General features: G+C 43.7%; 1 protein-coding gene across 1 annotated transcript; it reads right to left on the bottom strand.

The window, feature by feature from the left end:
* Positions 1 to 9537: 9537 nt before the first annotated feature.
* adrb1 (adrenoceptor beta 1) lies at positions 9538 to 13276 on the bottom strand. Its single transcript, XM_040134393.1, has one exon. The coding sequence runs from the start codon at positions 13056 to 13058 to the stop codon at positions 11865 to 11867; it is 1194 nt and encodes a 397-aa protein (XP_039990327.1). The 5' UTR covers positions 13059 to 13276; the 3' UTR covers positions 9538 to 11864.
* Between the last annotated feature and the right edge of the window lie 458 nt (positions 13277 to 13734).

Here is a 13734-nt window from a genome sequence, read left to right as displayed (position 1 = left end):
TTCGGCTGGTAGAAACTTTCTTTGCACCATGTGCATGACATGATGTAGCGGGGGGAAAAAGACTAAAATGTTAAGAGGAGGGAGACAGGAATACATTTATATTTTTCTTTGTACTGTCACTGAGTCCGCTGAAGTAAATAAAGTGTAGAAGAATCAGAGGGAGCACAGGAGATTAGTAGATGTAGCTCAGGAAAGCTTTTGGAACCTACAGAAATTTAACCAGGGACAAAGTGCAATGCCGTTCCTTTCATTGATTTTTTTTTTTTTTTTTTTTTTTTTCCCCCTCCCCCTCCTTTTTCTGAATGTGTTTGTGTGCCAGTGTACTGTTTGCATATCTTCTGTTTTTATGCTTGTGTTTGTGCAACATGTGGCTGTGCTGGTGTTTGAATATTTAAGTGTCCAATCTGTGTGTGTGAGCTGCATGTGTGCCTTTTTCACCTCCCGAGCTTTTGTGTTTACACTTTGTGTAAATTCTTCAGCGGTCAGCGCTTAAAGGCTTTTATCAGATTGTCCATGAAGTTTGTTCCTTCCAGAAGGGTAAACACCATTTGCATTTGCACCAGTGTCTGTCAGCCACACGAACCCACTCCTGCAGCTCAGTACCTCTCAGCTATACGCAATAATGCTTCTGTCTCTCAGTTACAGCTGCTTAATCTATCGTGCAGGCGCACGCACGCACGCACACGCACGCACGCACACACACACACACTCTCTCTCTCTCACTCTCTCAAACACACATGAAAAAGGGTATAGACAATACTAAAGTTTCCTTGGTCTTCATTTGTTCTTATTGCAGAAGCTGTCACAAATAAGCCTCCATCCCTTTTTTTTGCCCCCCCCCCAAAATCAGATATCAACAGCAGCTTTTATGGGCCATGAATGCTTACACCCTGAGGCTATGTTGAAATGGCCCACTATATGAATAGAGATGAAGGTTTCCAGAATTGAGGTCACAGAGTCCTTAAAGCCTCCCTGGTGCTCCTGTGGCTGCTCGCTGTTTGATGTACTTCTACTTTTATTTCATCCAAACCAATTGCTCTGTGTGTAAACGTACAGATGGCAAACTTTGAGATAATGTCTTGAATCTCCTTGATATTGAAACTTAGTAACCTAAAACAAAAAAAACAAAAATCCAACATAGGTTTAATAAAGGTGCAGTTTTGCAGCTTTATCAACTACAATAACATGTAGGTTTCTTTTTCTATCAAGCCATTTGATTCGTTCAAAATAAATTATCTTGGTGTTTATGTGTATCTTAAACAATGCGGCATACTGCTGAGTAGGTGAAAATTTAGTTGTTTTTTTTTTAATTTGGCTGTTTTGCAGTCTGTTTTTTGGTGCAGAAGGAAAATGCAACCAATGCAAAAGACTCGCATGGGATTTCCAGATTAATTCCTCATAATTCTCTGAGGCATGCTAATACGCCTCCTCTGATTTGGTCCCAGTGTGTCACCTGTAAGAATCAGCCTTGAAACAAAGCCATGCTCCAGCATTGTGTGGATGAATGAGTAGAATCTCGTGTTCCACTATATGGATGTGAAGAAATTGTGTTCAATATGTGCGAGTGTCAAAATGTGACATCTAATGATAAATTTGTCATTTTCCTGTTTTTTTTTGGTTTTGTTTTTTTTTCCCCGCTGTGCAATGATTTCCCCTTGCTCTGTTTTGTGGAATATTCAAACTGTGATTATAATATACATTTGTAGATATGTCATTCTGTAAAATTATGATGAGATGTTTTTAAAAACAATGATTCTGGATTATGTTTGTATATATGGTGTTTCCAGGGAATAAAAGAAGATGAGTCTTAAATTTCTCTTTAATGGTCTGCCATCGTCCTGTCTCGTGTTTTTTTGGTTGACACTAACATCTGTTGCCCTGATTTCTGTTTTTCAGTTACAGTGGAATGAAGTGCAATTCAGGTAGTAGGGCAATTTTGCAGAGGGAGAACCTCTCACACAGCAACTCTTTTTTTTCGAGAAGCAGTTTTAGGTCCCACTTAAAAAGCAGCTGTGTCAGCAGTGCTGGAGGTCACGCACATCACTGCGCCACTGTCACTCAAACCAGCCAGCCATCTCCCCAAATCCAAACAAAAACAAATCAGGTTGTGGAGGAGTTCACCCATGTCATTTTAGTGTAACTGAAAGCATCATTCTTGTAAGTAACCTAATTTATTGAGGGCACTGGAGTTACACAAAACACATAAATACAAATGTGAAAGGTTCCAATTAGGGCTGCAACTAAGCATTATTTCCTATGGTGATTAATTACTTAATTGTTTGGTCTATAAAATGTCAGTTTCCTCAAACTACAGGTGAGGTCTTAAAATTGCTTGTTTGGAATGGCCAACAATCCAAAACAGAAAAATCTTGAATTTAATATAATGTGACAAAGAAAAGTAGCAAATCCTCACAAATGGGGAGCTGCAAATAGTTATTATTTGGAATTCTTTCTTGAAAAAAAAAAAAAAAAGACTTGAATGACAACTCAATTATCAAAATAATAGTTTCATCTCACGTTCACAAGGAGAATTCTCTGCAGTTACCATGTTGTGTCTTTTGGATCAAAATCCGAATAATAGAGGCAGTTTTGTTGAACAGTACCCTCAGTCACCCTGTTATCTGCACACAGACATCGGCCTTTCTCAGTTATTATTTCCCACGCAGGCACATGTGCAAACATTGGAAAACACCTACAGACCAACTGATAGCCCCTGTTATCAAAGTAATACATCATTAAGCAGGAACATAAGACATTTCCTCACTTGCACATTTTTGTCACGTATGGGTGAAATTCCCCATTTTCTCTGCAAGTACAGCAGCACAGGGCAGGTTCAAATATCCAATTCAGCCCAATGGTTACCGACAGGCTATTTTTAGCTCTCAGATAACGGATTCTCCTATCAGCTTAGATGACCACCCTTGAATTCATAACGCATTGCCTGTGTCCTTTAGACGCGGCCGCAAGCATGACAGTAGCTCTCAAGGTGTGGAGATAAAAAAGCCTGGCCTGTCCTTGCAAGTCTATTTTTTTTTTTTTTTTTTTTTTGTTTTGTTACTATATTCCTTCCCAACACAGGCACAGCGACTGCTGCAACATTAAGATAAATAATAAATAAATAAACACATCTTAATATGAATGGGTCTCTATGATGAGTATTCTTACATTTCACTTATTTTCCTTTAATTTCAAAATTACGAAATTCTGTGTACAAAAATAGACCTTTTTAATTGGGGATATTCATATATCCATCTGGTGTATCCTGTCAGAAAAATCAGCCCTTCTTATCTGTGGAATCGCACAGTAATCATTTGATTGTATGCCACTCTCCCTGCTTTGCCCGTTCACACATTTCCCTTCAGGCTCAAAGATGGAAATTGAGAGGATTCGTTTTTTCCAATAGTGTTGCACTTCTTTAACAAAATACATTACGTAGTTTGTTGTGTTCATTCAGTTTTTGGGATTCATTTTTTTTTTTTTTTTTTTTAAAGTGCAGAGCTGCAGGTTTCAGCAAGTTTCACTTTGCGAATGGATCCATGAATGAGAGAGATTTCGTTTCATGCTTCAACCAGAACTCTTCTTTACTTACACAGCGTGCATTCACAACCTTATGTCTGGAAATTGTCTTCTGTATGTTTATCCTGGAGGGAGACAAGACTAGAGTCAAAGCCTTGAGGTTAGTGCTGATCCGGTGCAAAGAGTCAGCAAGAAAGATAGCACGCGGTGATGGCCTTGGGTGTGATGAAGGCTTTTGAACCGTTTCATTGCTTGCTAGTTGTGGAAACTAAGTACTGAACTGATACTGAACCCCAAATATCCCCTTTGTGGCTTTGCAATCAGTACCATCAGTATGTGAGTGTGTGTGAATGGGTGAATGGCACGTGGAAGCACATATATACTTGTATTTTACTTGAGTATTTCCATTTAATGTCACTTCAACGACACTTCTATTTCTCAACATTTCAGAGGAGAAATATTCTTCTTCTTAATTCACTACATTTATTTCACAAATGTAGTCACGAGTTACTATCCAGATTAAGGTGTTACATAAAAAAAAAACATTTGATAAACAAATAAAATACAACGCACTGTTAAAGATTAAACCAGTGGTTCCCAACCTTTTTGGCTTGTGATGTTTCTAGTTTTGGCCTCTTGTCACGTTTGAGAGTCCTATGTTGTTAGTATTTTTCCCTTCTAAACTTCACAGGTGGTTTCATTAAATTACCAGGTTAAGTGATCCGATATTGCACTAAGAAAGCAAAAATTAAAAAAGGTCCAAAAAAATTAATACATTTTTGTTTTTCAGAACTTTATTTATTCTTCTTTCCTTCCCCAATAACCAATCTCCCGACCCCTTATATTTATCTTGTGACCCTTTGGCGGGGGCCCAACCCCTAGTTTAGGAACCACTGGACTAAACTACTGAACTTTATACAGTAAAATGCTACTCATGCATTGGTGTATCAGTAACAATATAATAAAATGTTATATAATAATAAATCAAAGTGGCAGTTTTTTTGTTCTTTTACTAAAATAGGATTTCGCATATAGGGCTATTACTTATAGTGGAGTATTTTTACATTGTTGTATTGGTACTTTTACTCCAGTTAAGGATGTCTTTCACAACTTTTGCTCTGTCTTCTTGAGAAACCAGTCTACAGGTGCAGGAACCTGAGGGTGGTCAGCATAAGTTCAGATGAACAATTGAGGAGCTGAGGAGGGCTCAGGAGTCCGGCCAGGACCTTTAACACGATTCCTTAAAAGAAAAAGGCTTATAAATGACTAGGGGCTGCCAAAGGACTAAACAGCAAACATCTGTACACATCTGTGGTCAGATCTCTGCAACCTGGGTGCTGACGGGAGAAGAAAATAACTCTTGATCAGAAACTGTAAACCGAGGATGGTATCTGACTGTGCTGGCCAACTGTTAAAATAGCATGTCTTCTTTGCGCAGTATCTCAGAGACCTAGTGGTTAGAAGTGGACTCGACAATTCCTGCTTCAATCAGTGCAGTCATTCTTAAAGCGTCCTCGGCGACCGGTTGATCAGCTGCTGGTTACTTCAAGAAATAGTTTGACATCTTGTGAAACATGCTTTATTTGTTTACACGCCGAGAGTTAGGCGAGGAGATCGATACCGCGCTCGAATCAGTCTGTTCACTGTGAGGCTGGAGCCAGCAGCCCCGTTATCTTAGCTTAGCATAACAACTGGAAACGGGGAAAGAGCTAGCCTATTTGTGCCAGGCTAGTTTTTTCCCCTTGCTTCCAGTATTTATGCCAAACTAAGCTAACCATCTCCTGGCTGTACCTTCATATTCAATGGACAGATGCGAGTGTAGTATATTGTAATCTAACTCTTGGCAGGAAATGTCAGAATATTCTTTTAATGACCATCTCTGTTGGCACGCACGTTGTCAACACTAAATCTCAAGGCATCAAAAAGGACCCCTGCACCATCAGGCACTGAATCATCAGCTTATTGGGATTCAAGTTTGGGATTAAGTAAAAGGTCAAGATTGATAAAGTTGGCACCCCCTTGGTACAATTTGGACCAGAAAATTGCAGTAGGCTTTTGGAGCCACAGTGCGTCAGTGCTCAGACTGTGTCACAGGTTTCTCATGTAGGGAGAAAAACCAGTAAGCCCATGAGAAAATGTAGAGCCACGGAATAGTGCACCCCGAGCTGCATCAGACCGGTATGTTCATCATCAGTTCTGCATTTTTTTTTTTCAACAGGTCTTGGCAAAGTGGTTCATCTATAAACACCTTTTGAATAATTGCACCATCATGTGTCTAATCAAGGCACCTAGAGGCTGCTTGGAGTTTGTTACTGTTCCAGCTTGATTTAGGCCAAATTCTTAGATATAAATGAGTATTTTCCCTGAAGTCGCCGAGATCTGTGACCAGCCTCTTTTATAAATCCGTTATCATAATCTGGCAGTCTGTCCTCAGTTGGGTCCTAAAACTAAGATTTATACTGTATTTATGTATGTGTTTGACGAAAAATGTACCTCAGACACGTTCTCCGTTCCTGTTGCACGTTTCTAAATTCAGCTATTTAGTCATGAATGTGCTTATGCTCAGTTTCTTAGTTCATATTTCAGTAAGTAGAACATCAATTTACATTATAAGAGTGGAACACAAATGCTGAATGTGACTGACCACATTCACCCAGTCTTTACATGAGCCACAATCACAGCAAGCCAAAGCACAGCAGATGGAAACCTCTACGCTCCAAGTTCATAGGGGAATCCAAACAGATGGACGCATGAAGTGTGGCACCTGCTTTTGGCACCGCACCTCAACACTCGCAGTGTGATTTAGAGAGAAAAAAAAAATTTCATGGGGATTTATATCTCACAGGGTTTCAAGGCACTGATTAGCCAATGGAAGCTGAGTTTTTAATCAACGTTCTGCATCAGAGACTTGCGCGAACTGAGAGGTTTCTGCAAGTTCAGGCAAGTCGTTCAGCTGCATTGTAATTCAGCTCTTCGACTCCGCTCACCAAAGGTATTTCTGTTTGTTCATTTACATTCATTATTAGGATTTACAGTGTTGTTTCCCCTTTTAGCTAAATTCCTCTTTACAATGTCCACTGAATCGATCGCTTGGTTTTGAAGGGATGGGTTTAAGGGGCTGAGGGAATACATTTGTTACCCGTTGCTACAGTTTATTTACATTTCATGTGGCCACAAAGAAAAACCCAAAACATTTTAAACGACTTAAAAGTGGCTACGGTTTTTAAAAGGCACACCTTTATGCTCCAATCGAATAAACAGAATTAGCACATCCGTTAGGGGCTGATAAGGTTTGTAATCAGCAATGAGTATCTCCAGGTGCTGACATTTCTTGCCTTCAGACAGGATTGTTTTGTTTTTCTTTCTCACAGATTTTAACCGCCATCCCTCCAACCACCCCCTGAACAAAATGACAGTTTTGCATTTGACAGTACTGTGTGTCATAAACATGTTTCTTTTGGATCTCTGCTGTAATTAGCTGAATTACCCATCTCAGCTGTCAAAATCCTGTTTTTTTTCCCCTTTAAGGCCCAAGTCCACCAAAGGAGCTCATTAAGTGTCACGTATTATGTAATTCCCTTTCAACTGACTTTGATTTACAGTGTTGTTTTCTTTGTTTTTGAATCAGCATTTGGACAGCTTGTTATTTAGTGGCTCGTCAAGTGAACACCATGTTATGTAGCAAACACGCCTTAGCATCAGCTTCGTGGTAGTATTTGGGAAAAGACGTGCCGTGTTTCGAATGTCTTTAACTCTCTTTGATGATTATGATGTTTGTGTTGGTCTTTAACCAAGGGCAGATGGCAGTAGGAGGTGGTTGGCAGAGACAATATTCATGATCTGGACAGGAAGAGACGCAGTCCATTTAATAACTGAATGAAGACTCACACCAGTTGCCTGAGAGGATCTGAAAGAACTCCAGATACCTACTTCAAGTTTGAGTGGAGGTCATGGAAAATGATTTCACTCCGCTGTGAAACCCCTTTTGAATTAGTTTTTGGTTCAGTAACATCTGGGAATATCAAGATTTTATGGGGGGGGATGATTGAGTTGCACCTGTTCTGATAAAATGCCCCCATGTTATAAGCTCGTTACTAACTTGACTTCTCCTCTCTCCCGTAGTTTTGTGCTTTCTCGTCTCTCTCCTCTCTCCTCCTGTCTTTTTCTGCAGGTATTTCTGCCCCTGGTGCTAGAGAGTCTGGATCTGTCACTGCAAACCACCTACCGCCCCCAATATCCTGCTCAACACCCACTGCTTCAATTATTATGATTATCATTACTATTATTATATTTAGTTTTATTAGTATTATTATTCACCCTATTATTATAATTATTAGTTTTATTTTAGTCTCATTATTTCTCATTATTATTTCTCTATCAACCCAGCCGGTCGGGGCAGACGGCCACCCACCGTGAGCCAGGTTCTGTTCAAGGTTTCTACCTGTTAAAAGGGAGTTTTTCCTGGCCGGTGTCGTCCGGTGCTGGGGAATGTTGGGTCTCTGGAATATAACATTAAAGAGTACGGTCTAGACCTGCTCTATATGAAAAGTGCCGTGAGATAACCTCTGTTATGATTTGGCGCTATATAAATAAAACTGAATTGAACTGAATTTAATGGTCCTGAGACAATAAATAAATACAAGTAAGTTTGAACGAAGTCAAATACGACACAGTTAAAGGAATAGGTTTTCATTTTGCGTTATTCGCTTCTTTACCTTCTTGCCAAGAGTTAGATGAAAGGATTGATACCATACTCATACCTGTATGATAAAAATGAAGCAACCCCAGGAGTCCTTTAGCTTAGCTTAGCATAAAGACTGGAAACAGGGGAAAATAGCTAGTGGCTTCATCTACAGGTAACAAAATCCACCTACTATTTCTTAGCCAAACAGCGTTTTTCATGGTGTATCGAAACCAAAACTAGAAGTGAATTTCCCTAAAATGTCAAACTCTTCCTTTAACATCTGGGAATATAAGAATTTCATACGGAAAATTATTGCACCTTAGGTTGTACCTGGTGTTCTAAAATGCCTTTATATTTCAAGATGGCATCAAATATAATACAGTTAGTATAAGTATAGGATTATCACTCAGTGTTTACCTTTTATCTTGGACTTTAGCAGTTAAAGGAATAGTCCCTTAACTGGATTGTCAAATACTCCAGTGAAACTTTAGAAGTTTTGCACCAGGGGTGAATCACTGATCAGTCATATTTCAGAAGGCAAACTCTGTGTTTACCAACAGGAACCTCCGTTACTGAAGAGGTCAGGTTGATATCAATTCATCCACTTGGAGCAGTTGAGATATCTACTGATACACATGCAATTTGAAACAATCATTCTTAAAGCCGCTGATTAGCTTCTCCATCTGTGAGCCCACTGCTAATCTGCCCAAACACAAACTTCCTGCCAAGCAAACAATGCTTAATAATGAAATGGGTCTTTGCCAGGAAGCCAATGACGATACTGGCTACACTGCTGTTGTTATTTATTTATTTATCTTTTTTTTTTTCTTCTAAAAGCTGGGTCTCGGTTCACACACATTAATTCAGCCAATCATTTCTAAACAATGTTCATTACCCAACACAGCTGAGCTCCGTTCCATTCAGTTTTTCTGGTCTAATTGAAATGTACCGCTCGGCCCTTCGGGGAGTGCATCATTAGCAGGACAAATCATGCTAATGCATTTTAAAGATGTCCAGCTCAAGGGCTAATTAATATTCCCCGCAAAGAACTGCATATCTCTCCTGTGAGAGCCACTGCATAACAGCGGCTGTCACGATGTTTACGAAAAACCTTATCTATAGGCTTCGAAAGTGAGAAAATGCCGTGATCAAACGGCATACGCGAGAGGTATCTAAGGTCCTGAATGAGTTTGTGTGCAGCTGAGAGTCTAAAAGCCCTGGGCTTAGTTAGATTCTAGATCATGTCAACAGGTTTGACAAAGTAAAAGCAAACATTGATGACCGTAAAAAACGTGACATATCTGACATATCTTAGATGTTTTTAATGTGAAGACCCTTGAGAAATGTTCCAGTGAAACCTACAGTACTATTTAACTTAAAAGAAGACTCAAAGGGACACTCCACCGCTTTGACAAATGATGTTCAGTTTACTCCACCTGACGAGTGCTACTCAGCTTGTAGGAACAGTTGTAATATTGTCTCCTGTGCAGCTTTCTAAAGGGCTGAGAGAAGTCATCTCAGGTCCGAGCTGAGACAACCCCGGGCGACGCCACTGTGACGTCACCCGGGTTGTCTCAGCTCGGACCTGGGACTTCAAGTTTTAAACAGAGAGCCTGCCTTACAAAACTGGAGATGTGGGGTTTCTCGAAAGACGTGGGCATCCAGGGGGCAGTGAAGGGTGCTATCCAGTTGCATTGCGGGAAGTGTGGGATCCAGTGTTTTTTGAGCTTGACCCATGCCCGGGACTAAAAGTCAAGATATCTGCTGGTTCGATTTTGACCGTTTTTGTTGTTTTGTTTTTTGAATCTGTCTCTTATGAGTTCCCCCAATATAGCTGGAGTATCCCTTTAGTTTTAAAATAGTACATTGTTCTGCAGTGTGAAAACCACAATGACATGCAACTTTGTCTATTTGTGCAATACAACTTAAAAAAAAAAAAAAATCTGTCAAGACACATTTGGGCAAAATGCACTTAAAATACTGACATACAACAAATGCATTCATCTAGTAGTGCAATTTAATTTGAACGAGAAGCACTTACAATGCTTTAACATCTTAATTAAGAGAAATACTGATTTTCCGGGAAACCTATATCAAAACCCGACCACAATGCAGTTCAGTGTACCACGTGCGCTCCGGTGCATGTGCACAGTGCTTCAAATGTTGCAGATGTGCCGTATTGGCGAACTTCTGCCTTGAATGATTGCACGACCAAAAAAAAAAAAAAAAAAAAAAAAAACCCATGTAAACACTGAACACGAAACCTCACGAATCCACTGTGCATGAACGTGTATTAAAATCCCGCTTCCTCGCGGCTCGTCTCTCCGCAGAGGCCATTTCGGATTTCCAGTTGCTCTCGGGCAGCTCCCCCGCCAGCCGCGGCAGGGTCGAGCGTCCCGCCGCGTTCGCGCCAGTCCTGCCGAACCAAGTTTTTTTTTACCTCTACGTGTCCCCCGCTGCCTCGACACAAATGTTATTTTGCCTCCTCGCAGCTGAATTGTGAATGAAGCGTGTGTGTGTGTGTGTGTGTGTGTGTGTGTCTGTGTGGGGGGGGGTTCCTCCTCGAGCCTTTTTCGTGATCACCCTCGCTCGGATGTGGGTTCGAGAACCTACATTTCTATGTCGGTAAACTTGAACTCATTAATAGGATGAAATTCCAAATCAAGCCCAAACAGCAATTTTGGCGACGAAGCGTCCTTTTATTTCGCGGGAGTCGACACACCGCCTCGCCACAGCGTCCGAAGCTTGAATGGGGGGCGCGAGGGATCAGGCTCCAATTCCTCACTTCAGCGCCGATCACCGCATACTACGATGTGCACAAATGGCGCGGGACTCGGCCCCCGCGCATACTCGCGTAGTCGTAAAAAGACAGCGCCGGAATAAATGCGTGTCCGTTTTCACGTTAATGTTTAATATAAACAAATACCTGTCGCAGAAATTGCACTTGCCGATTGGCCGTGAGGTAAAAACACCCTGCGGGCACCCTACGACGACAGTGCGGTCAGCCCGCCGACGCAAGATGCCATCGCTCCTGCGCGCCGCGTCCACCACGGCGGCCGCTTTGAAAGAATAACCTCTGACCCGCCGCGACACCCGGGGGGGGGGGGTCAACGTACAACGACAGCCGCCTGCCCTTGGCGGATTCTCCTCCCCTCGGCGCGTAACCGGCCCGCTGATCCAATAAACATCAGACACAGAGGAAAAAGCATCGGGAACGAGACACGGGAGCGGCATCGTGCGCTCTTTGACAGAGGTGTCACTTCACCGAAACCTGCTTTATGGCAAAGGGCATGAAAACCATTATGATACATCAGATCCATCTAACTAGATTTTATTTTTAGGGGTCGATGTTATACTTGGCAAACTGGAAACTGTCTCGGAGGGACTTGCGCATCCCGGAAAGATGATTGGTCCTGATGCCTCTTTTTAAAAAGGTAAGTATGGCTTCCAGATACGTTTCTGGTGACTTCGCCTGTTTTCTTTCTCTGATGAGAAAAAAAAAAAAGAAATAAAATCGACCAACTTAGGCTCTAAGGTACAGCTCTTGAGCAAACCTTCCCTCAATAGAGGCGCAAGCCAAAGGAGTCCGCTCCGGTTGTTGTAGGCCACCCGTCCTTCTCCAGGCCGTTGTAATCCACCTCAGCAACAGTTGACCGTTTTCCCCTCAGAGCTGCGACTCGGAGTGAGACAGCTTTGCGGGCCCCACCAGGCTGCTGTCGCTGTTGTCCAAGCCGGCGCAGTCTGACCACATCCCCAGCGTGCCCAGCTCCAGAGAGGACACGAACCCGCCGGAGCACCGGGACAGGTCGCAAGAGCTGATGTGCAGCCTGCGGTCGGCCTGCCTCGGGCAGCACAGCAGCCTCTTGAACGCCTTCCGAAAGTCTGGGCTCCGGCAGTAAATGACGGGGTTAAACGCCGAGTTCACGTACCCGAGCCAGTTGAGGAACACGAAAAGGTCCTTGTCCACCACCTCCGCGCAGAACACCCGCACGACGTTGACTATGAAGAAGGGCAGCCAGCACAGGGTGAACGTCCCCATGATGATGCCGAGAGTCTTGAGCGCCTTCTGCTCCCTGAGCGCCAGGATTTTAGACGGCCTCTTCTTGCACTTGGAGGTCAGTCCGGTCAAGGTGTTGTGAAACCTGCCCTCGCACTTGTCGATCTTCCTCAGCTGCTTCTTCGCCTCCCTGTACACGCGGGCGTAAACAAATATCATGACCAGCAGAGGAATGTAAAAAGATATGATGGATGAGGAGATGGCATATGCCCTGTTGGTGACAAAGTCGCAGCATTCCGGGTCCTCGTAGCAGGCTGTGTCCACACTGTCCCGGGACCAGTGCATCAGGATGGGCAGGAAGGAGACCAGCGCGGAGATGGCCCAGACTATGCACACCACAGCTTTAGCCCGAGCCTTGGTCAGCAAGCTTTGGTAGCGGAAGGGCGAGGTGATGGCCACGTACCGGTCTATGGCGATAACGCACAGGGTCTCGATGCTGGCGGTGACGCAGAGGACGTCCACGGAGATCCAAAACTCGCAGAAGAAGGAGCCGTAGAGCCACGAGCCGCGTACCTCGAGTGCGGCGCCGAACGGCACCACCAGCAACCCCATGATGAGGTCCGCGCTCGCCAGCGACACGATGAACACGTTGGTGAGCGTCTGCAGCCGCTGCGTCCTGGCTATGGCCACGATGACCAGGATATTCCCGAACACGATGGACAGGACGATCAAGCCCATCACCAGGCTCATCCCCGCCATCCACTGGTCGGAGGTGGCCGCGGGGGAACCCGGCGCGTCCGACGCCTCGCTCCCCGTGCCATTCTGGAAGTTCAGCGGCGAGGGCGCGCCACCGTCCCCCATGACGGGCTGCTGCGCTGTGTGCGGGACCAGGTCGGGCTCATCAACGCAGTGCAAGGCAGCCGGTCCGGTCCGTCTCACGGGCCACGGCTCTAGCCCCGTCGCGCGCCAACTCCATCTGGAGCTCCTCTCTCGCCCTCAGCCTGCGCGAGCTGCTGCACCAGCCGGGACATCCAATCGGGCCGTGACATCACGGCTGCTCACGGCCAATCAGGCAGCTCAGCGGACAAATTGTTCTAACAATGAAGTTGAGGGCGCAAACAACACCTGAACCTAAAAGAAAAAAAAAAAAAAAAAAATCCTTCATTCGGTCTCAGGTTCTTATCAGGTATTGATAAGTTAAAGGCGCACGGATGAATAACCAGGAATTTTTCTGGCAGGCAGCTCCTGAACAAACAGCCAGCGTCTCACCTGGAGGATGTGTGTGACTGGTAGGCTATCTGGGAATAAAAAAAAAGAAAATCTGCCAGTCTCTGCGAACACGAGAAGCCAAATATGGACGTCCAAGAGCCACCCCGTTACATGACGATCTGCAGGGAGTTCCCTGTTTTCATCCCTTGCCATCACAAGCAACGTTTATTTTTCCACTTGTCCCGTTTCATATTTTTATCACTAAGAATACATTCCAGGGCCGCTGGGTCAGGCCCAGCCGCGGATCCCGCGTTACACGAAGCCTCTT

Source organism: Xiphias gladius, chromosome 9, assembly GCF_016859285.1.
Source record: "Xiphias gladius isolate SHS-SW01 ecotype Sanya breed wild chromosome 9, ASM1685928v1, whole genome shotgun sequence".
In the NCBI taxonomy this organism is placed as follows: Eukaryota; Metazoa; Chordata; class Actinopteri; order Istiophoriformes; family Xiphiidae; genus Xiphias; species Xiphias gladius.
Note: the sequence above shows the minus strand (reverse complement) of the source record. Positions and strands in the feature narration are given on the sequence as shown.

Coding starts and splice junctions, on each gene's coding strand:
- adrb1 (XM_040134393.1), bottom strand. CDS start 13,058: ATGGGGGACGGTGGCGCGCCCTCGCCGCTGAACTTCCAGAATGGCACG.